The sequence below is a fragment of the Pantherophis guttatus genome, chromosome 4 (genome assembly GCF_059756535.1).
Source record: "Pantherophis guttatus breed Tessera chromosome 4, ASM5975653v1, whole genome shotgun sequence".
Taxonomy (NCBI): domain Eukaryota; kingdom Metazoa; phylum Chordata; class Lepidosauria; order Squamata; family Colubridae; genus Pantherophis; species Pantherophis guttatus.
Genome location: NC_142066.1, coordinates 69,742,738 through 69,767,257, shown reverse-complemented (window position 1 = coordinate 69,767,257; position 24,520 = coordinate 69,742,738). Strand labels below are relative to the sequence as shown.

The window sequence follows — 24,520 nt, the reverse complement described above, 5'->3', positions numbered from 1 at the left end:
CGCCCGGATGCTTCTGCGCAGAAGCATCGCATGAGCACATGCCCACAAGTAAACCGGTAGCAACAGGTTTTGAAACCCGCCCCTGGTAATGCACATTCCAGGATTCAGGTATAGTAGATTCATTATAAAAGCCTTCTCAGGCATTCATTCTATACATATGCATAATAAAAGTGGTTCCTTTCAATAATGAACTAGGATTTTGTGAGGCTAAGGTGCTTTTAATCCTTGCTTAGTAACACTAAATATTTGTGTGGGATGGGTTAAAATGTACTCTATACTTGAAATAAGTATTTTTCTCAATGAGTTTTCATGCAGCAAAAGCTTTCCATTTCAGTAGCCTTTTTTTCCTGCCATCTTTTAGCCTTTTGCTTTTCTCTTTTGTCCAGTATTTACAGAACAATGGTGGGATTTTTAGAATTCTTGTCATCTGCTAGTTATAACATGGACTATATATTAATAAAACAATAATATGTTGAAGTAGATCTGGATCAGTTGTGCCTGGAGTCTCTTAATTCTGATGAATATAGAATGATAGGCACATTTAACACATTAGCTTACTTTTCCAAAAATGTTTGAGATTCAATTGTTTTTTCAATGATACTGCCATGAAGAACTGATACAGAATTTTTAAAAATTAACTCAAGATCTGACAGATTTTTCTTTAAAAATCCCACATTTTCAGCATTCTTCAATAAAAGATCTAATTGGTTTATTTCTTTTCTTTAAGGGAATAAATTCACATTTATGCCCTCTTTATCTATCAGAAAGTTTCTCTACCAGAAATGGAAACAGAATGTGGCCTCTTCATACAACTAGATTTAAGAATATTAGATATCTTGGATTCCTCCAGTTCTAGGCATGTCTTCCTATCAAATGTTTGTTCTGTTATTCTATAATAATCATGCCTACTTCAGTACAGAAGAATGATAAAAACTATCTCTTTTAGGGGAATGGTTTGTAAATTTACAAAGAGTGTAACTCTGTAAGGCCTTATCTTGGTATATGTAAAAAGTACATTAAAGGAGCCTTGTCAGATTGAGTATATTCTGTGGTGTTGTTTTATCTTTTCTTAAAAATTTTCTTAAAATTGCTTGCCATAATATTTTAAAGTTTCAATAAAAAATATATAATACAGGAAAAACAAAAGTTAAAGAATTAAGAAAAAGAAAGGGAGAAGTGCTAAAAGGAAAAAGTTATAATTTTCAACTTTTTTCAGTACCGTAAAAAAAAAAACAACCAAATACAACCTCAGAAAAATACACCCTGAATCTTTTCCTTTAGATTTCAAAATATTTCAAGCTATTTCTAAATTAACAAAATCATTCTGTCAAAACCTAGAATCAAAGTTTCATTTTTTTTCAGTATGAAGCAAAAAAAGTTCAAAAGCTGTTTCCAAATAGAAACAAAACTAGCTAAGTTCTTTTTAATTAGTTTTACCATCTCTGCTTTCTTGTGTCTTTAAAACAAATGGGATAACAACCAAAGAAGTATGTTAGAAGAAAGCCTCGTTTTGTATTTAATCCAGACTCTTAGGATGGCACACTTAACAGAAAAAAAACAACAAAAGTTTTAAAAATCCATTCAATCTAGAAGTATCCGAAGCATATTGAGGTACTCATTTCTATCTGGGACAACATGGGTATCCCACAAAGGAGTTTTTAAGATCCACAGATTACTATAATTTAAATAAACATTGAGTGTCTGTCTGCAAGTAAATAAGAACTATTGTGGGACTTGTGCCAAAAAAAATAACTGTGATGTCCTTTTTATACAGGATATCCACAGAGAAGAGCTAAAATATAGAGCATGCAGCTAGTAGCAGAGAGGCCCGACTGACAGTATGGCAGCATGGTCTTTGTGAAGCCTGGTATCCAGGTTTGGTCCACAACATCAGAAATAAATAACATAAAAGTAATAATTGTAGCGCTCAGCAACCGTATGGCCACTTCAGTATATAAACCACCACTAATTCAGATCAAGGGTGATGAATTTAATATGTTTAATAAGGATGAAGTAAAATTTATTACTGTAGACTTTAATAGTTACAGAAATATCTGGGGGTATCCGGATGATGACAGAAATGAGAAGGCTGTTATAAAGTGGGTGGATTTTAATAACCTGGCTATTTTACATGCAAAAAAATAACCAGCTTCATTTAACAGTGGAAGGGGGTGCAGGAGATATAACCCAGACTTGATATCTGTAGCCAATTACATAATCCAGCAATGTGTTAAAGTAGTTTGAATGAATCCAGTGAATGCAGGCCAGCAGTTAATTACTTCTATAACTGAAGCAGTGGTGGGTTTCAAAATTTTTTACTACCGATTCTGTGGGTGTGGCTTGGTGGGTGTGGCTTGGTGGGCATGGCAGGGGAAGGATACTGTAAAATCTCCATTCCCACCCCACTCCAAGGGAAGGTTACTCCACAATCCCCATTTCCTCCTGATCAGCTGGGACTTGGGAGGCAGAGAATAGATGGGAGTGGGACCAGTCAGAATTTTTACTACCAGTTCTCCGAACTACTCAAAATTTCCACTACCAGTTCTCTAGAACTGGTCAGAACCTGCTGAAACCCACCTCTGAACTGAAGCTAAGAAAAGCTAAGAGAGAAAGATGGATTAAAACAATAGAGGAACTGGACATGAGTACCAATAGCTACTCCCTCTAGAGTCCACTCCAACTCACACTAGAGATTATGCCAACATTGTCAGAAGCAATCAGCCCCGTTACCTTCCTGGGGTAATTGCCTGGATCATGGCATTTTCCTTGTGTATAGTTTTGAAAAATAAAACCGGAATACATCTTCTAATTAAACTCATATTTATTGTAAAGAAGAAAATAAAACATCTAACTGATCTAATTAGTTACATTTTGAAATAAAGTTCGTGCCAGCTGCTTCTCAGCAGCCGGACCTTTCTTGGCAAGAGAACAAAAGAAAGATGTGTGAAGGAATGTGGGTGGAGTACATGCGCAGTTTAGCTTACTGATAAGGATTCTTGGCAAGCTACGGAAAGTCTGACAGTCCAGAAATGAGAGCTCAGCTGGTAAATAAAAAAACGCAGTGACAAACATAACTGCAGGCCAAATAGCCAGTCAGCTTCTTAAGAACGACAACCCAGATAAGGCCACCAAACCAAAATATTAAAATTAACAGAAATGAGGAGCATAAATTGACTAATTTATTGTTCCCCCTTTGTATGGAAGAACTGAGAGAAGTTATAAGGAAGAGTAGGCTACAGAAAGCTGCTGGTTTAGATGACATCCTTATTGAACAGATAAAACAATTTGGACTGAAAGCTACTAGAAATGTTTAATGAATGCTTGGAACAATGTAAGATTTCTAGTGTCTAGCAAAAGGCTATTGTAGCAGTTTTAAAAAACAGGTAAAGAGGCCAATAACCCTAAGAATTGCCATCCAGTTTCTCTCTTGTGCCATACTATTTGAAAAAATGATATAAAATTGTCTCACTGTAGCTGTAGAACCCGTTCTCAAACTGCAGCAGGTTGGATTTCACCTTGAAAAAAATTGTGCCACCCAGATTCTGAATTTAACTCAGTATATTAAAGATGAATTCTAAAATATAACAGGAACTCATAGATCTCACAGCCACATATAATACCACCAACCTTAGAAGATTGAAGCAGAAAGTTTATGATATGAAGAAAGATTTTAAACTTACAAATATCAGATCTGCATGTTTTTTGTGGAGTTTCAGGGAAGGCAAGGTAGATGGAGGAACCAAAGGAACGGTTTACCACAGGGTAGTGTATTGGATTCAATTCTTTTTAATCTTTACATGAATGAACAGCTCCTTTCTGAAGGTAATAATAACTATATGTATGCCGATGATTGAACAATGGCTGCACAGGGCAAAATATTTGAGGAGATGGAACATTTAACTGAAGCCCTGGTAGAACTGGATCAATACTATTGTGATAACCAGTTAAGACCAAATCCAGCAAAAACTCAGGTATGTGCCATCCAATAAGCAGGAAAGAAATATTATTAAAATATTGCTACAGCCATAAAATATTTAGGGCTCTAGATAGGGCCTAACATAAACAGCATTGTACAAATGCTAAACTGAAGGTCAGTGGATGAAATATTCTCAGAAATTAATGAACTCTACCTGGGGTGCCAGATAGCTCTAGTACCCTGGATATTGACCTAGGGTGCAAAACCAAAAGTCCTTAAGACAGCAGCTTTGATTCATTATTACTCAGCAGGTGAATATGCTTGCCCAGTCTTGACTAAATCAGCATGCACGCTGGGAAAATAGATATTGCTCTGAATGAAGTTAGCAGAATTATTACTGAGCGCCTTAAAACGATCCCTCTAGTAAGATCTACCACCTAGCTGGCATTGCCACCTGTTGTTCGCAGAGAAGAAGCACAGAGACAAGCTTAAATGATCTAAATCTAGGCATCATCCCCTCTATGGCCTACAACCAGCTCGTCAGAGATTAAAATCTAGAAAACACTTCCTTTGATCGAAGGAACACTTTAAAAAATTTGAAAGCAAAATGGACCTATGGAAAGCAATAAAGAACCAACATTGGATGGAACCAATGGAGTAGTTGGCATCTGGGTCTGGCGAAAGCTGGAAAATATGGAAATCATTGAATAGACTGTGCATGGGTACAACAGATCCAGAGACACTCTGAATAAATGGAGCTATCTGGTGTCTTCTACCCTTTGTAATTGTTGTAACAAAACCAGACAACACATATTTATACCTGTTCCTTGTACCCTGATCAGTGTACATTTGAACACTCCACGGCAGTATGACAGAATGCAATTAATGTTGCTAGTTTCTGGACAATCTTTATTTAACTTCTACATGTTTTAATCTTGTATTTTATATTTTAAATTTTATGTTGTATAGTATGCCTTATTTTAATTGTGATGCTTCTGACACGAATAAACAAACTTAACAAAATTATTCTTAAAATCTGCATTCACTTTGGCTTTATCATACCAAACAAATCTCAAATCATGATTCTTCAATCTAATAGCTCTTTTTCTTCAAGGTCACCCTTTTCTTCATCCAAACCAAAAGCAAGTGTGAAAATATAAGTTTGTATCTGGTAGACCCAATTTTCTATTCTCTATTGCATCCTAAAACAATTTATATTTAATTCTTGGTTTTTTTATCATGTAAACTTAAAAATATATTTTTGCTATTGTTTAAATGGAACATCTGTGACCAATATGGGTAACATCTGGAATAAGAACATTTTAGGTAAAATATACATTTTAATTATATACGTTTTTCCAACAAAGATAGCTGAATCTTAATATGTCATTTTTAATGTCATTCCAGTCACATAATTGTCTTGAAATAACTAACAATGTGTATTAGTTAATGTACCTCCAAAATATTTAATCTTTTTCTCAACTTTAAAATCTGACTTTCTCATTTATGTTCTTAATTTTTGTTTTTCGTTTAACTTAAAACCAACCAGTGCATCAAAATTATTCAGTTTCTTCACTAAATATTCCAATTCATTGTTGGGTCTTATAAAATCAAAATTAATTAATTAATTATCAGCTATTCATTCAATTCTGAAAATCTGAGGTGTTCAGATCAGGAAAAGTTATTTTCAGTTCAGCAAGGATTAATGCCTTGATGCTGATGCAGGATGGCATAAAAAGGTTTCTTTTGCTGATTATTTTTCTGTATCTTTCAGATCCTCAGTTGAATTAGTAGACTGTTTTTATTCATTGTCCCTCTCAATCTCACTTGGCATCTTTAGTCAGTGTGGGCTGGTCCAAAATAAAAGTTAAATTAAAGGAGAATACAGGTCTGCCTTACTCCTCTTTTGATAGGGACTACAGTATATCAAGTTGTGCTGTTGGATATTTTGCTGCTCGAACAAAGATAACTTTTTTTTTCAGCAACAAGACTGTAAGTAGGAAATCAGGTCTTCTGCTTCTGAAATCACTTGAGAAATGAATTATTTATGCAAGGCTTTTACTATGTGCTCCACAGTAGTAAATCTATGGCTCTTCTTTTTTGTTTTTGCAACATTTAAGAATGTCAACAGAATGTACTTGTGATTTTGATTGTACTGCAGATTTCCTTGTTAGTGCTTTATTTCGTTAGCTGCTGCTCATAAAGATTAAGGAAATAAATGTTACTAGGTTAAAAAAAACCCAATCTTCTATGAGTCTTTTTTACTTACTATTCATAAATCCCAATGAAAAAAAAATCTGTTTCAACTGATTCTTAATCTTTAAAATTCTTTTATATCATTGTATATATTTGGATTAAGAATTTTCTAGCTTTTTTACAAGTCCACCATATGGGATAAAAATGACCCTTCATTTTTTCCACATTTCCAATGTAACGTCCCAAAAGTACTTTTTCAAAAGGCAACTGGACTTTGTTTTTCTTTGAAGAAGTTTCACTTCTCATCCAAGAAGTTTCTTCAGCTCTGACTGAATGGTGGGGAATAGAAGGATTTATATTCCTTGCAGACAGCTGGTCATTTGCATTCTTTTAGAGAGTCCTTGATGCTACTTGGAGGTTTGTCCTTAGGGTCACCTGAGTAGGGCAAATGGATGTGGGGCTTTCTTGGCATTGCTGAAAGGACCCCGCTGTAGGTACTTCCTACATAATGAATAGATCCAACAAAATTTATAGTTAACTACAAATGTTAAATGTAGTTAAAATTAATGTGCATAGAAAATATTCTATCAACTGTTTTTATCCATTACATTTAAAATTAACATACAGAAATACAGTATATTTTAAAATTCAAATGTGTTGAAAGCAGAATTCCAAACTAAGTCATCCTTTGAAACATTTCACTGCCAATTCCTACATTGCATTCTTTTCTGGTTTTATGTATGTATGTACGGTATGTATGTATGCATGTATGTATGGTGCTGCTGCCCATCTCGTCAGAGACCATTATTATGCTGTTTTACAATCAGAAATATAATATTGTAGCAGGCAATCCAACATCTACATGTATTATCTCTGCTTTATTGGAATTCCCTTATTTATTTAGGGGTAAGTTTTATAATTTGGTCAGCAAAGAAATTACTAGGCATGCATAGCACACCAGTTTGATTTTTGTTTTATTCAGTATTCTACATAATATTCTGCAATTTTTTCAGGTTTAAAAATTAGAAAATAACATTTATTTATTTATTTTTATTTAAATTGTATGACACCCAATATTCAACAACTTTCAGTGTCTCACAACATTCAAAACAAAGAAATTACAATAAAACCAAATAAAAAGAAAAAAAAATAGATGGCAAAAAGACAAAAGGAAGGAAATAGTGCAAGTCACAATCTCCCTCACCAAAGAACTTAATTAACATCCATGTCTTCAACATTCTTCCAGCCAACAAAAGTGTGGAGGTCATCTAGAATGGGCGTTGACTTACCTGAACGCTTCATCTGGTTGTTCTGGGTCCAGCGGTCAGGATGGGGAATCAGGCTCACTCTGATTTGATTGATTGAGTCTACTAACTGAGAAGCTCCTCCCCTTCGCCTTGCTTCCCAGCTTTATGATGAAAGACGATACAGTAGACTGACACGTAGAGCTGTCAGAGATAAAGGTAGACCGACCAGGCCAGCCGAATCGACGAGAATCCAAAAAGGGAGGGGCTGACCACTGGACCCAGAACAACCAGATGAAGCGTTCAGGTAAGTCAATGCCCAATCTCGTTGTTTCTGGGTCCAGTGGTCAGGATGGGGACATGCCCAAGCAAAGGCCCTAGAGGGAGGGACCCTGCCGAGGAGGAGAGGCTTGCCCCCTAAGGACCTGTTGCAGAACCCTACGGCCAAAAGCTGCGTCTGCCGACGCAAAACGGTCAAGCCGGTAATGTCTAATGAAAGGGGTGGGTGAAGCCCAGGCGGCGGCCCTACAGACCTCCTCAATGGATGCCTGAGTAGCCCAAGCCACCGACGTTGCAGCACTGTGAATGGAATGGGCTGTAATGCGGTGAGGAACAGGAAGAGACTGGGTCTTGTAAGCCTTGGCTATGGTAGCCCTGATCCAGCGCCCTAGGACGGGCAAGGACACCTTCCTGCCTAGAGAGGCTGGTTGGAAGGATACCAGAAGGGATTCTGACTGTCTTATGGTGGAGGTCCTCTTAAGATAAATAAGCAGGGCACGCCTGACATCTACGGTGTGCCAAACCCGTTCTGAGGGATGAGACGGGTTGGGACAGAAATCGGGCAGGATAATCTCCAAGGACCGGTGGAAGGGAGAGTTGACCTTAGGGAGAAAGGTAGGGTCTAATCTAAGCACTACCCTATCCGGGTGGAAGATACACAGGTCAGCCCGCATGGAAAGGGCCGCTAGTTCTGACACCTGTTTAGCTGAGGTAATGGCCAGAAGGAAGGTCATCTTGTAGGATAGGAAATGAAGTCCAACCTCTCTGAGCAGTTCGAATGGTGCCCTCGTAAGAGCGTCTAGGACCTTGGGGAGATCCCATGTAGGGTATCTATGAATGGGAGCAGGGCAGATGTTAGATGCTCCCCGGAGGAACTGTCTAATAAGGGGGCGACTGGAAAGAGAGACCCTGGGCCCACAACAAAGGATGGACGAAATGGCCGCTACTTGCCTGCGGAGTGTGTTAGGAGCCAGGCCAGCATCCAGGCGTTCCTGAAGGAATATCAGAACCTGTTCTGTGGAGGCCTTTGTGGAGGTAATGGAGTTCCTCTGGCACCAGGACGAGAAATTTCGCCATGTGGAGTCGTAAATACGGGTCGTCGAGGGTCGATGAGCCGCTTGGATGGTGGCGATGACCCTGGGAGGTAGCTTCCAGTCACTCAGCAGGCGCCGCTCAATCTCCAGGCGGTGAGTTGTAGCCACCCGGCATCTGGATGGAGGAGAGATCCCTGGCGCAGAATGAGTCTGTCCAGAGGAAGACGCCATGGATGGTGAATGGACAGAGCCCTCAGGTCCGCGAACCAGGGACGACGAGGCCAATGGGGAGCAATCAGGAGCAGTTCCGCCTTCTCCTGCAGCATCTTCTGGATGACCTTGGCTATCAGAGGAAGGGGCAGAAAGGTGTACAGGAGTCCGGGAGGCCAGCCGCTGTGTAGAGTATCGACGCCTTCCGCTTCTTGTTCCGGAAACCTGGAGAAGAATCTCCTCACCTGACGATTGTCCCGAGTGGCGAACAGGTCCACCACCGGAATCCCGAACAGCAACGTGATCTCTGTGAATAGATCCAGATCCAGGGCCCATTCCCCGGGATCCACGGTGACTCGGCTGAGCCAATCCACCTGGGTGTTCACTACTCCCGAAATGTGTAATGCTCTCAAGGACTTCAGATGAGCCTCGGCCCAGTTCCCCAGTCTCTCGGGCCTCCTCCATGAGATACTGAGACCGGGTCCCCCCCAGACGGTTCATGTGGGCCTTGGCGGCCACATTGTCAATCCTGACCAGAACATGTCTGTCCTGAACCTTGTGGGTGAACACTCTCAGGGCCAGATGGATGGCCCGAAGTTCTAACCAATTTATGTTGTGCGCCAGGTCAGACCTGGTCCAACGGCCCTGGGTGAAGGATGATGTCAGGTGGACTCCCCAGCCGTGAAGGCTGGCATCTGTGGCCAGGACCAGGTGGTGGGATTCCCTGAACTCCCTCCCCCGAAGAAGAGCCTCCGAATTCCACCATTGAAGGGACCTGAGAACCTTGGGAGGGAGACGGACAATCCGGAGGGAGGTCCCTAACTGTCGTTTCTGATAGGGAAGGAGGAACCACTGTAGCTGTCTGCAGTGGAGGTGGGCCCAGGGAACAATCCCGATACATGACACCATCTTCCCCAGGAGTTGAGACAGTGACGCTAGGGAAGAACCCTTCCCCGCCATCACTGACCTGACCAGAGATCGCAGGCTGGACAGGCAGTCCTGAGAGAGATAGACCCTGCTCTCCTTCAAATCTATGATGGCCCCCAGGTGCTGGATGCGGGTGGATGGCATCAGATGGCTTTTGGCCAGGTTGACTGAAAAACCGTGGCTCCTCAAAACCCAGAGGGTGGTGTCCAGGTCGTGGTGTGCTCTCTCCACCGAGGTGGACTGGATCAGAAGATCGTCTAGGTAGAACTGCATCCTTATGGGAAGCGTTCTGAGATGCGCCGCGAGCGCGGACATCAACTTTGTGAACACACGGGGGGCCGAGGAGAGGCCAAAGGGAAGTGCCCTGTACTGGTAATGGCTGTTGGCGAAACAAACCCTGAGGAAGTGGCGGTGGGAGGGGTGGATTGGGACATGCAAGTATGCTTCCGTTAGGTCAATGGAGGTCAGAAGGTCTCCGATCCTGATACCCTCCAAGATGGTCTGGAGAGATTGCATTTTGAACCGCCGGTATACGATCCGGCGGTTTAGGGATTTGAGGTCTAGAATTGCCCTCCAGCCCCCCGACGATTTCCGAATAACGAACAGGCGTGAATAGTAGCCTAGTCCACGCTGCTCCTGAGGCACCGGCTCGATGGCCCGAATTTCTAAGAGATGATGTACGGCTGATGCCACCAGAAGCCTGGATGCCCTGTCCCAAGAGAGAGGGCAACGCAGAAATCGGTCTGGGGGGGTAGAGAGGAACTCCAGCGAGAGACCATACCTGATAGTCTCTCTGACCCAAGCATCTGACGAGGTAGCCTCCCATCGGCTGGCGAAGGACGCCAGGCGGCCACCGATGGGAAGCCTGACCAAGCCGTCAGCGGGATCTGCAGAAACCCCGCCCCCGGCCCCCTCGAAAGGAACACCTGGACCCCGGGAGGACGAATGCCATTGGCGATCCTGAGATCGGGACTGGGTAGGTTGAAAGGGACGTTGTCTAGGGGAACCCGTGAAGCCTCCCTCCTGGCCGAAAGGATGAGTGGGATTGAAATTCCGACCTACGGGACAAATTCGGGAGGACACGGCATTTATCCTTGGATTCAACTAGCAGTGGTTCCAGAGCCTCTCCAAAAAGTTTAGTGCCCCCAAAGGAAGACGAAGCTAAGTGCCACTTAGATTTGGAGTCAGCCTGCCATTGGCGAAGCCAGAGCAATCGACGGGCAGCCCCGGAAGATCCTATGGCTTTGGCCGCAAAGCGGGATGAATTTAATGTGGCATCCGCTGAATATTCTAGGGCGACAATGACCTTACTAATGTCCTGTTGAGAACGCACATCTGAAATTGGGAGTCTAGCCTGAAGCTGATGCAACCAAAGAATGGAGGCCCTATTGAAAAAGGAAGCAGCCATGGCAGACTTAACTGACCAGGCCGTAGCCTGGTGGGATCTAACCAAGGAATTTTCTAGCTGCCTGTCCTCTGGGCGGAGGCTATCCTCTGGGGATCCGGCTATGTTGGAAGTGGAGGACAATTCCGCAATGGGCTGATCAACAGAAGGGACCTGTAATAGAGAAGTCAGTTCAGGTGCCAAATTATATAAGCGTCTATCCACTGCATTGGGACTGGGACCCGAGGCAGGAGAGGACCACTGACATTGAAGAACCTCTTTAAAAAGTCTAGGTCCTGGAATCTCCTCTGTCTCAACTGAAGGTTCCTCGAATAAGGGAACTGCTGAGGGAACTCCTTCCTTCGGATTGACCTCAGCTGGGCGAGAAATCCCCAAACCTGTAGTGATCTTGGCCTTGTGTAGGAGTGACCGAAACAACTGGGGTTTGAAAAGGCCAATAAATGCAGGCTGGTCAGGGGCTAAATCCTCATCCTCTGACATTTCCTGATCCAGAAGGTCAGCTCCAGTAAGGGAACCTTGGTCAGATTGACAGGATGAAGTGGCTCTGATCTGACCTGCACCCTGGGTGCCCCCAGCCTGAAGGATGTCCTGATCAGCAGAGGCTAAAGAACCCTCAACATCTACCTGAGAGCAGGCCTGCTCGGATACCCATGAAGAGGTTCTCTGGAGCAGTTCCTGTCTAACTCCCTCCCTAATAGCTTCCTGTATGTAGGAAGCCAATATGGGGGTGATAAGAGCCTCAGGGGCCGCAGGGGCCTGACCTGAGGAATTCTCAGGTTGATCAGGGACCCCTGAATCTCCAGAAAGTGCGGGCTTGGAATGAACCTCTGACTGAACCCCAAACAGAGAGGCATTGACCTCCGCTTGATCTTCAGCTAGGGGAGGATCTCCATCAGGAGACAAGGCTGGGACAGCGGCCTGGGATGTTGGGGAGATGGCTCTTGGTTGAGGGAAAACAAGATGTTGAGGACTAGGCAGGATATTTTCCTGTAAGGAGGCTGCCTTAGTGGCCTTCTGGATGGCCTTTTCAATAGCCTTATGAAGCTTCATTTCCTCTTTAGCCAAAGCTGCTGAGGATTGTGGGGCTTTAGAAGGGCCAGCAGAATGGTGGGATTTCTTGCTCCTTTTTGAAGGAATAGCGGCAGGTCCCCGAGCCTCTTCGCCCTGAAGGCGTTGTTTAGTAGCTCTGGAGGATCTCTGCGAGGCCATCCTGAAGCTAAGGAGCAAAAGGCAGTAATTAGCAAGGTTACCCATAAGAAACAACCTAATAAGGCAGGGGAGTTCCTAACTTGTGCCACAATAGGCTGAGGTCCCCTTAAAATGGCCGCCAAGAGAGAACCAAGCAGGCGACCAGCTCAGACTAGGCCTCTAATTGCCATGCGGTCATCCAAAATGGCCGCCGTATATTCACAATGGCGGCCTGCAAAAACGCACCTAAAAACACTTCTTATACCTGGAGGACAGCCGATTGCCGAACGGGGAGAAAACCAGCAGCCCTGGTCCACCCACGGAGTCCAGAAACAGTCCGGGAGCCGTTTGCACCGATCGGAAGCTTCACCACCAAAGTGGTTGCAACGAAAGCCTCCGGCGCCACTACTTCCTCGAGGGAGCTGCCGATCTCTCCAATGAAGAAATCTTCTGCGCAGGGAGATGTAAAAATGCGTAAACCATGGATAGGCTCTAATGGACTCCAACAGGAAAAAACCCCCAAGGGGTCTCCAAGCTCCGCAATTGCGAGCAGATTCGGGGGTTAGCCCTTCGCGCCTGGTGAGAGCCAGGCTCAACCTACTGGAAACCTCCAGCCCCCACCCAAGCCAGAATGGCCCTCAGTGGTCTTGGGTGCAAAGCCCTTCTCGCTGGAATGCTCACTAATACGATCTGGGAGTCAGTGGAGGAAGAAATTCGCAAGAAGGATCCTTTGCCAGGAGCTCAGCTCAAACGTGTCTTTCTCAATCGGATTGAGTCAGAAAGCTGGGAAGCAAGGCGGAGGGGCGGAGCTTCTCAGTTAGTAGACTCAATCAATCAAATCGGAGTGACCCTGATTCCCCATCCTGACCACTGGACCCAGAAACGACGAGATTTTAGAGGGAATTTTATTCCAGGAGCTGAGCACTGGTATAGAGAAGATGCACTTCTGAGGTTGCCATCAATGATACTGGTTAATCAACAGAAACCAGACTGAATCAACCCTGTGACCAGAGATATTATAAGAAACGGATACTCTATAAGGTAGCCAGGTCCTAAGCCATGTAGAGCTTTAAGCATTCCCTGCTCTGAATGACATTCTTTAGAAATAAACTTAAGAGGGTACACCAGGCTTGATTGCCAAAATCAGTTACAGACTTGATTATTGCCTATTTGTTATTTGTTCATCAGGAAACAAAGTGCAAGAAATAGCCCTTAACAAAACATTAATTTGAATCCACTGTCATTATCAGCCACTATTTTGTCATATAAAATCCCACAGTGGGGGCTTGGTATTCCTCTTCAGAACCAGGAAGAATTTGTTAAACATCTGTTGTATAAAATCACTATGAGTTTTCCCAGTTAGAACCATTGCAAGTTGCTAGTCCTTATAAGATGCCTAGGGATGTGTCTTGCCAAGTAATATGGGGGGTGATTTGACCTTGCTGGACCTAAGAAAGTGGACAGGGTTCTCTGCAGTGTCAATTCAACCATCTTCAATTAGATCCTTGTCCCTCCTGGCTGATGAAAGCCTCCAGGATGGTGACCAGCAGGTGGAAAAATGCAATGATAAATTCCTCACTTCAAGAAGGAACATGCCTAGGACTTTTTAAGGAGGCACTGGTTTATCCTCACTTGACTTCAGCTACCTGGACAATTTTATCCAGTCTTCCATCTCCCCTTTTGTGGGAAATTGGTAGGAAAGGTGGTTGCTCAGCAGCTCCAGGGGATCCTCAAATGAAAGATTTCCTGGATGTCTTTCAGTTAGAATTCATGGCAGCAAAAGCAGTCTTTTGTGGCTTCTAGGATAGCTTCAAGTTATTGGTCTGCTTCTGAGTGCAATTGAAGGTGTTTAAGTTCTTAGGTCCAGGCTCCCTGATGAATTATCTCATCCTGCTAGGACAAGCCAGTCCTATTCATGCAGGCAGAGAGGGCCTCTAGGGATCCCATCAAAGAACTCAAACTATCAGAATCCAGAAGAGCTGCTGTACTGCCCGTCCTTTAGAACAGCCTACCCTCTAGGGCAGGAGTGTCAAACTGCGGCCTGCGGCCCAGATGCATCACGAGCAGGCCACGCCTATCCCATTTCTGCGAAGGGGAAAATGTTGTGATACATCATGACAGCAATGTGACACCCCGAGTTTGACACCCGTACTCTAGGGGGTTCTAACAACTGCCCTTGTTCTTACCCTAGAACTGCCCCCACTCTTCCATAAGAGCCTAAAAACTTGACTCTACTATTGGCCAAGGGACCAAATGAGGGAGTCCATGCTGGAAGTGGCTGGTGGATTGATGGTAGACTCCACCTACGACCACGCTTTCTACTCTCCACCCATCCATCTTTTTGTCATCATGTATTCCCCCCTTTTTTTCATTGTTTATTTCATTGTTCCATTATTTTGCTTCTGTTTTGTTTATCCTCTTTTCTTCCTTTTTATTGTTGTAGGCCATCTAGAATAGCCCCATAGCAAGATAAGTAGCAAATGAATTTAACAAACAAAATCATCCCTGAAACACCATGATAAATCCAAATGTTCTTTGGAAAGTTTTATACATGTATGTATTATGCATATATCTGTCTGTCTGTCTATCTATCCATCTATGATACTGTTACACATGGTAAATATAGCTATAAATCAGTCCTACTTTGAGAAGTGTATCATGTGAGTCAAAGCAGGCAAAAGGATAGAAATATACTAAGGTTAATATTACTTAAATACTAGCAGAGCATAATGAACACATACATGAATTTATATGATTGATACAGGAATGCTTAAATACATTCAGATAAAGATTAAAAAATTATGTATGGTTTTAGAAAGGTTTTCAGCTGATGATTACAACAGAATATTGTGAAGTGTTTAAGGAAATTTTTATATTAGGTTTAACAATATAACACTGTCCCATTCTGGGCCCAAGGGGCAGTGGAGTGGCAGAGCTCATTAAGGCTGACCTGCCCAAACAGGCCAGCCCCACCTCCCAAGAGGAGGTGCACAGTGTGACAAGCACCTGTACTGCATGTGTGACAAGCCTCCATCCACATCCAGATTATTGCCCTGCCGCTGTCATTCTCTGGATGACTGCTTGGGATATCAACCAGCACACTCCATAAAAAGGCTGGCCTTCTGCCTGCAGCTTCCCCTACAGAAAAGGAAGGGAGTAAGCCTGACAAACACATTTCTAGGAGGCAAGGCAACAGAAGTCTGAGAGAGGTTGGGTGACAGAAAGATCCTAAGAAAAAACCTGTTCACCTTGCTTCTATTGGTACTTAAAGATGTACAGCGCTAAGTTGTGCCTAAAAGATAGCAGAAGAAAATAGTCTCGGCCCCCAAAGAAAGAGGCGATAGTCCCGAGCCAGCCTTAAGACCTTTTATAGGATATCTTCCCCTTCCTCCCAGCCCAGCCCAATTCTAAATTTATTTAGAATGATAAATCGTTACGAAGTACAAATCCCTTCCCAGCAATAAATGTAGAATTCACATTCAGCATCATCACATGCTCAATGTGGTTTCTCCATTCTTCCCCTTGTGCAGTATTGTGAACCCAGTTCCCAAACTTTGAAAGGAAACTCATTAAAAAAATGAGAATGGTAATTTGTGCAACTGGATGTGTGCGCTTCCTCCTCTTCTTCCCCCCCCTTCCCCTCTCCTCCTTTTCTTCTTTCATTTTCCCCATTTCTCTGGATTTATACAAATGGGGTGGAGGATGAGTTTGTTCCCGATTCAATGAGATTGCTGTGAAAGGACTAGTACTTTGTATGGGTATACAACTCTAAATAAATGTAGAATTCACATTCAGCACTCAGCATCCTCACATGCTCAGCGTGGTTTCTTCATCTTTCCCTTTGTGCAGTGTTGTGAACCCATCTCTCAAATTTTGAAATGAAACCTCTCAAACTGAAAATGGAGAATGGAGCATTCATTGAAATTATAAAAATATAATTTTTATATATTTATATAGGAGCAACCGTTTGTGCAACTGAGGAGTCACCTTCCTCCTCCTCCTCCCTCCCTCCCTGTCTCTTTCTCAGGTCAGCCTAATTCATGGGGTTGTTGTTTAGGAAATTACTGTTACCCCCTCCCTTCTTTGTAGGAGATGCTGCAGGCAGAGGGACAGCCCATTCATGAAGCACTCTATCTGATATCCCAAGCAGTCATCCCTAGAATGGCAGCAGCAGGGTCACAATCTGGATATGATAGAGACTCATTGCGGTGGATAATCTGGGTGCTCACCAGGGTGTACTTCCATCCTGGGAAGCAGGAAGGCTCCTGCTGGGATAAGCTAGTCCTAGTTATGAGCTCCACAAACCCACTGCATCTTGGATCTGGAATGGGACAATGTTTCTTCTGGTGAGGGGAAGTGTCTCTTTCCCTATCTGCTTGGTCTGATTGTCCCACAGCAATGATTCCCCTCATCACAAATTGTCCTTTTCCCCACATCCCATCAGCCGGCACATGAAGGGTTTCTTCTGGTGGGGTGCCAAGTTGTCCCCATGTCCAATTGGCTGTGGTGACTTGTTCTGTGCTTATTCGGCTGCATCCACTTGTCCACGCCCACCATTCATGCCAAGCTGGTTGCGCCGAGTCATCTGCACTGATCCAGCCATGCCACTCTCTGTTCAGACCCAGCACACAGCCCACCTGGCCACATTCACCCAGCAACAGTAAGTTGTCCCACATCCTATGGGAAGGAAAAGCACTGGTTAATGAAGCTACAATTTTTCCTACTGAACATTATGATAGAGATGAGTCTTATGTTATACTATAAATTGAGAGAAAAGATTGTCGGTGTTTACTTGATGCAGAACTTGCTCTTTGTTGACTGTGCATCCTAGGAAAGTTAATTTTGAATTGCAAGAACTGCAAGAATAATTGAAATAGGGAAAAATGAATTTGATGTTATTATTTATTTATTTATTGGTTCGATTTATATGCCGCCCCCGATGTTGATGAAACCTATGAATAAAGCACGCATTTCTTTTACCTGACAAGTCTGTAAGCAGAGAGACACCAACCACTATAAATCTTAGGTCTAAACTGCTCTTTATCATTCAATTTTTCTATTAACTTTACTATTTACATTTCCAATAAAGCCTTTTCAATTACCTCCTCTGTTTACAGATAATCCTGAATCATTTTGAGGTTACTCCTCTATTGATATTATATTTTTAAAACCTGCTGAATCCTACCTCAGAGATCCGAAGATTTAACTCTCCAATGTCACAAAATGGGGTCACAAAGCTTCACCAGCTAAGCTGCAGTCCAGTTTATTTAAATCATTTACTTGGATTATATTATATACCTGAACACAAAAGAACTTTTCACTGCAAGGGTGGATGCCATTTTTCAGTTGCTTCTACCTTCTATCAAACTCCAGGTGACACCCTTACAAGGAACTCTAGATATATGTAAGCTTTGGATAACAGCATTTGCCAGGCTGACTAAATATTTTCTGACTCTGACTAGTAAAAAGCAACCTATATCCCACTAGTTTTTAACTCTTGGTTCAAAAGGGTGCTCGAGAGCTTTGACTACTACTATTTTTCCTGTTCTAATATCAAGAATCATTCTTTTTAATTAATTTTTTTTTGTTCCTCATGAATAAATTTTGTTCCACTCTTCAAATGCCAAGCTTTAGCCACTTATGAAGTAGAGATTCCAGCTACTCCAAATGTGACACTGAAGCAGTGTACAACTATGAATCTTCAACTCTGTTTTCTGAGATTATAGAAGAAGTTGCCAAAATAACTGTTTGCAGACTATAAACCTGGTACTGAAACCTTGCTCAAATCTTACTAATAAGCCTCTACAAAATCCTGATTTTGCTGAACAGGTTGCTAAATAAGCTGCTCAATTACCTTTCAGTCTTTGTACCAGTATTTCAGGTTCCCGCTGCTATTGCCTATGAGAATTTTCTTATTAATGTTGAGACCACGACTTGCAATGTCACTACAATGCTTCTTAGATGGTTTTTAATTGACAACCTCATGTGCCTCATGTGTCAGCAACTACATGTGAAAGGACATCATGTTACTCAAATTATTATAGATTTGGCTTATTCCTATAAATGTGAAAATGTCCAGAACTTCTTCTAGGCCAAGAATGCACAAAGGGGGTTGTCACTGCCATTTCAGTGCATCCATGGTTGAGAGGAATGAACTAATTACCAAATAGTTCTATCCTTACAGAAGCAGAACAGAGGGCACTGCAAGGCAGTACAAGCTCTACATTCCTCTGAATAACTAAAACCTTCTTTTCCAGTAGCAAAAATGTGTGCTGCTTAAAAGCTCCAGCACAAGACTCTTGATCCAATTTAAAAGATCCTTCCAGATTTTTGCAAATTCAGTCCTTGTGGAAAGGAAAGGCTCCTTGATTCTTCACAGGCGGAGATTGTTAGACTCTTGGAACTTGCCTGATGGAACTTTTAAAAAAAATCTGGTTACTGAACTGATTACTTTTAAGGAACCATGACTTTTGCTTCTGTTGCAAAAATTTCAAGAAACTTACTTGGCATTATTATTATATTGTACTCACTATTGGATTTCAATGTTATCTTATGCAATTGTTTATTTGTATTTGCCTGCAACAACTTTTTAGTTTCTGCTCCACAACACACAGATCCTGTGTAGTTTCAAATGCTAACTACATACTTGCTAAATATAATAGTGGTTCAGCAAACTAAAAATAATTTTAGAACCAAATGAGGGAATTGTTATCTGGAAGTCTAGGCTTCATTAGTAACATTTTAAAAGATGATATTAGGACTTTTAACATGACAGTTTAGGTATTTTATTTTTAACTTCAGGAAATCATGTTTTTTTCTTCTTTGTCAAGGCCATTTCTTTTGGTATGTGAAAACTTACTGTTTCAGCACTAAACAACAGAGAACATCTTTGAATAAGCTTTCAAATTTTGAAATACAAACCCATCTGGGAAAGAGTAATGTAATATTTAAATTTGTCACTTTTGGGGAACGCTACCTAGAATCAATATTTTCTATTGTTCAAGTATCACATGTAATCAATGTCTTTTATTGTTTGATCACCTGTTTTCGGATGTATCACATATATCAAATGTACACATCGTTTATTTGTGTATCGTATAAAAAGTCTTGATACACTTAATAAATACTTTTTGCTTTGCCTGAATGATGATTGTAGTGGTTCATATTTTTATTGGACAAAGAAGCCCCTTTTTAAGGGTAAAAGTTTTCTCTCAAATTCAGGGATCAAATTCTTATCACCTATATGCCAAACTCGGAATTTGTAGACAACATGCATAATAAGAAACTTACAAACAGGTTTAGGGACAACAACTGAACCAACACCACTTGTGAATATTTGGTACCCAATCTTAATAATCCAACAACTGGTAATCCATAACCAATTTAAATTATTTTTAAAACTTTACATTTATTATAAGGCAAGAACAGAGCATGTTATGGTTGCCTGATCTTTATATTTTTCTAGCCCTCAAAGAACCATCTAAATGTTACTATTTTAAAGCAATATTATATAAAAACATACTAGTGCTATGTACTCCCTCCATGGGAACAATTCCTATAGGCATCTGTAATGTTTGCTTCAAAAGGTGTCTGAGGATGGTCCTTATTTTCTTAAAAATAAGAGATAATGCTTTACTGAGGAATTGAAGGTCTAGTGGCCGTTAGCATGTCATACAAGCCCTGGAATAGCCATATTGAGCTATCCCCAAAGAATTGCGTTTGGAAACTAATAATTAAAAATACTACCACAGTAGGCAATACTTACAAAGAAAATTGAAGAGTCACAGAAATAGTGTTTTGTTCTCCTATCTTCGCGATTTCGAACAGATTTTGGACAGGCTATGCTTAAAGCGGTGTGAGCGGGGCTGTTTGGGTTACCGTCTCAGCTTCAAGAAAGCTCTAATTAGATGATATGGGCCTTATTGTTTGAAATTGGGTGCCTTATTCCGCTTTAAACCGGTTTAATTATTGCTGGGAACACAGAGATAAATGGGCAAAACGAGTTTGAGCAACAAGATGAAATAGGTGCGCACATCTCTGGCGGTTCATCTGGAAAAGGGAATCTGTCCCATTAAAGGGCGAATTAACTGTTTCCTTTCTCTCCTGTTCACTTATGGCAACGGACGTAATCCGGAACAATTAACGATTGGCTGGAAGTGGGGAGGGGCGCATGGAAAATGTCTGAGGAGGGGCCGCCCTCGCGCCCCATTTAGGAGATAAAGCCGAGCCAACGAGGGCGGATGACGCTGGTTCTACGGCGGCGGAACCGGAAGAGGCGGGCTCGCGAGGGTGGGTAGACCAAGGTGCCGGGGCCTGTCTGGATGATTGTCTGACTGCGGGACGAGCGATGTGGGGGGTGAGCAGGGGCGAGAGGGGCGGGAAGCCTCTGCCCTGTCTGGGAAGGGAGGGGACGAAGACGGTCGCAGAGCCACAGGTTACGAGGAGCCATGAAAGTAGGACGGACGTAGCAGGCCCGGTCCCAGGTTGTGGCGCAGCGAGGCTGAACCGGGTCAAGTGAGGTTGAGCGTGCCGTCGGGCAGAGCGGTGGGGTGTTGTTTCGGGTTCCTCTGAACCGGCGGAGGGGGAAAAAGAAGGAGGGGAGCCTAAGGACCGCCTGGCTTTATCGCGCCGCGGCCGCCTCTCCTGCTCTTCCATTGTAGGCCCCTCACGAAGGCTGGCGGCGCAATGTGACGACGGCGTCGTCGTCGTCGTCGTCTTTTGCCGGCAGCCGGCAATTAGCCCCGCATCACCTTCGGCCCGTTTTTCTAGCGCATTACAAAGCTCCCAAGAGTCACGCAGCAGAGCGGCCTCTTCCTTTTCTTCCTCTGGGCCCTGACCTCAAACCCCCCCCCCTTTTTTTTTTTTTTTTTTTTGCGCGCCGAATGCCTCCGCCGCGTTCCCTCCTTTGTTGCAACGTTTTTTCACTTCCACCTCGCTGAGATCTTGCTTGGTTACGACTCACCCGTTGAGCTTTCCCCAGCTTCTCAGTTGCCGTTGGCCTGGCGTGTTCCGCCTTCGAATGCGCGGCTGCCCTGCCCCTCCCGCAAATCTCATACGGTGGCCCTTTCCTCGGGGCTTGTGGGTGTGGGAGGAGATTCTTGCCTCATCCGTGTTCGGCAGGCCAGAGATTGGTGTTGAAGTGGGCAAATGCGTTGTTCAAGTGGGCAAAAACCTGAAGTTTGCTGCCAGTTGAGTTTATAGATATTTATACTAGTAAAATTTTTACAGCTTTAGTTTTTTTCAGCCCTTCAGGATTAAATAGAGGAGGACCCAAGAATGTAAATTCTTGTCTGGAAAGTAGGCAGGTGCTTTACCTCTGCACCAAATTTCTATTCCATTAGTGAAGCACTTTTAACAATTTATTCATCCCTTCATTGTACCTGTTTAACTTTTTAACTATTGACATACATATTGTCTTTTTTAAGTTTTCTATTTCACTCTTGGCCACCATAGTTTTTTTTTTCCCTTGAGTTGTTACACTATCTAATGACAAATAGCATTTTACTTTAGAGAAAAGTATGACAGTTATAGCTTTTAATTAAATTTCTAAGTAACAAAAGCTTTTTTAAGCAAACTGTTGTGAAAGCCTATCTTTTGAAGTGCAGTTGAATTTCATCATATGGAAATTATTGTTGGTACTCTTATTTGTCTAGGTAGCATAGAAAAGTAGCAAGGTAAATTAATGATTATGAATGTCATTTTAGTTATGTTATGTGAAACCTATAATCATTTCCTGCAGCTCTTGGAATGTGAGTGTGGATTGAGAAAATAATTTTCTCACAAAAATATATGCATCGTAGAATGTAATTTGCCTACTTGTGATTTGCAAATATAAAAATAAAATAAGCCATTGTAGTTTGCTGATTGGTTCTTAAATAAGGGAACTGCCTTATTAATTACTGTCTCTCAAGCTAATTCTATTGTCCCAGGTTTAAGTTTCAAAGATATGTCCATTCTAATCTATGTTAGTCTAAAATATGTTAATATATCAAATATATTAACTGGAGAAATAGCAAAATGTATTATTTAAAAGCTTGTTTCACTTCTAAAAACTAAAATGACTTGGTGCCCAGTGAAATAGTTACAATAAGTAGACAGATTTAACAATATAATTTATTATAGCAAGACTATTTAGCTATCTTGGGCTTCTATATTGATTTTGCTGTAAGTGTAGAATGTACTTTGGAAAAATCAGGATTCTCCAAAAGGAGAGAGAATTTATAAAAGTGTGTCTATGGTAAAGCAGAAGTTGTTGGACTTTGTGCTGCTGTGATTGATATGTGGAGACTTTTAACCCATGAATAAAATGACTTTTACTAAAGATAAAGTTGGGTAACGAATATGTTTATATAATTTTCATGTATGTATCACAAGGATTCTTACACTTGGGTGATCTGCATATTGAAAGGAGGAGCTGAATCCTAGAGTGAATTTTCCCTTTGTTTAAACTTTGATATCCAAGCCTGACCAAGGTGGGGTTTTTTAAATTTCCATTCCCACAAAGTTGCTTTCAACCCTAGTATGGGGGATGCCTTGAATCCACAGTTTGTGAGCCTCTGTGATTAAGAATTTGCTATTTTGGAGCACATCTGTCACAATACTTTAAACACTAAACAAATTAATCTAATTGTAAACTTGAGTATTATACGAAGCCTTAATTAACAAAAGCAGAGCCATCTATTTAGGGAAGGAATAATGTAAAAACTTATCCCTTGAAGTTCACTGTAGGTGAATTTTTTTTTTTACTAAAATAGTTTTCTAAGGGATGTGTGAGTAATATTGTTTATTTTTAACATGAGATTAATTAGACTAATTAAAAAGACTATGCTATTAAAACTCTTGGGTCCGTTTCATTGTTTCTGTATGCCAAAGAATTCTGGCTTCCTTAGGGTACTCGCAGGAGGTGAAATGGAGACGTGCCCCTTTCTTGACATTGTTTCTCTGCAAATAGTAAACTCGGAAATACATTGAGCTGTTAGGACTATTATTTCATGGTACTTGTCCTCCATAAATGTATCTAAACTTCCTTTAAAATATCAGAATTACTGATGATTGTCATATTTGTGGATTAATTATGCTTTCTGTTAGTGACTTTTCTAAATTTTATTGTCTTTTCTAAAATATTCTGGAATTTTTTAGTTCAGCTTCATGAAAAGATCACTATTCTTAATGTTATAACAGAATAAAGCATTTCTTCTCAACCACTTTCCCCTTTCCAGGCATGATTTTATACACTTCAGTCATTAGTTTTTTTTATAACCTACGTAGCCTCAAACCTTCAAGACTTTTTAAAAAAGTAAAATATTTCAACCTACTCATTTTAGTTGCCTGCTTCTGCATTTTTCTAGCTCTGTGATGTCTTTTTTTTTTAATTGGCAATCAGAACTGTGTATGGTATTTCTGATGAAGATGTACCATAGATCTGAATAAAGACAATACCGTATTGGAAGTTTTATTTTTAGTTGCATTACTAATGAACCCAAGATTGGAATTTGCTATTTTAACAATTGCTGGACAGCAAGTTAGTTTCTTCATTTATCTGTCCACTCTAACTCTTGAACTCTTTTCTGCTTTTTACAGAGAGCTGAGATCAATGCATATATGAAGTTAGCAGATATATATTATATATTTGCCCTATTTTCTAATTGATTGAATAGTCCCACATTTCACAAAGATTCTTTTGAAGCACTCACATTAGTTTTGCCTTTTATCATCTTGAGTAGTTTGGCAAAATTTACAAATTTAGCTGACTCATTGCCTCATTGATTTCAAGAGAGAACTTTTAGGAACTATACTATTTACTCTTATCTATTGAGGAGATTGCCCATTGCTTTGTGATCTTAACTTTTTCATTTTTAATCAGTTAACAATCTGTAAAAAGCCAAGTCATTTTATTCTATAGGTTTACTGAAGAATCTTTTGGTGAGAAATTTTATCAAAGGCCATTTGAAAATCCAGGTTATAAAATAGCATTTATATACTGCTTCATAGTGTTTACAGCACTCCCTAAGCAGTTTACAGAGTCAGCATATTGCCTCCAACAATCTGGGCCCTCATTTTACTGACATCGGAACGATGGAAGGCTGTCAACCTTGAGCTGGTCAAGATTGAACTCTTGGCA

General features: G+C 41.6%; 4 protein-coding genes and 1 long non-coding RNA gene across 10 annotated transcripts in view; 2 read left to right on the top strand and 3 right to left on the bottom strand.

Moving 5' to 3' along the window:
• The window catches only part of CNTNAP2 (contactin associated protein 2), a 1,550,102-nt gene extending 1,532,484 nt beyond the window's left edge, over positions 1-17,618 (top strand). Inside the window, exon 23 of the mRNA XM_060691806.2 lies at positions 17,517-17,618. Within this exon, the coding sequence (XP_060547789.1) occupies positions 17,517-17,536 (20 nt within the window). The 3' untranslated portion in view covers positions 17,537-17,618. The remainder of the gene's footprint in view (positions 1-17,516) is intronic.
• On the bottom strand, positions 4,805-10,322 carry LOC117664969 (uncharacterized). Its single transcript, XM_034416469.3, has 2 exons — positions 7,402-10,322; positions 4,805-6,613 (listed from the first exon to the last, which is right to left on the bottom strand). The coding sequence occupies exon 1, from the start codon at positions 10,320-10,322 to the stop codon at positions 7,734-7,736; it is 2,589 nt and encodes an 862-aa protein (XP_034272360.1). The 3' UTR covers positions 4,805-6,613; positions 7,402-7,733.
• LOC148114157 (uncharacterized) lies at positions 10,804-12,849 on the bottom strand. Its single transcript, XM_087892385.1, has 2 exons — positions 12,665-12,849; positions 10,804-12,427 (listed from the first exon to the last, which is right to left on the bottom strand). The coding sequence occupies exon 2, from the start codon at positions 12,418-12,420 to the stop codon at positions 10,804-10,806; it is 1,617 nt and encodes a 538-aa protein (XP_087748511.1). The 5' UTR covers positions 12,421-12,427; positions 12,665-12,849.
• On the bottom strand, positions 14,918-20,582 carry LOC148114156 (uncharacterized). The gene is made up of 2 exons (XR_015733889.1): positions 20,165-20,582; positions 14,918-17,076 (listed from the first exon to the last, which is right to left on the bottom strand). It is a non-coding gene; the product is annotated as an uncharacterized LOC148114156 (long non-coding RNA).
• Positions 20,400-24,520, top strand: part of CUL1 (cullin 1) — a 60,409-nt gene continuing 56,288 nt past the window's right edge. Inside the window, exon 1 of one of the 6 annotated variants that reach the window (XM_034416475.3) lies at positions 20,400-20,688. The gene's annotated coding sequence lies outside the window, so the exon portion shown is untranslated. Of the gene's footprint in view, positions 20,944-24,520 lie in introns of all 6 variants that reach the window. The other 5 variants (XM_034416471.2, XM_034416474.3, XM_034416472.2 and 2 more) reach the window with 5 other exon arrangements.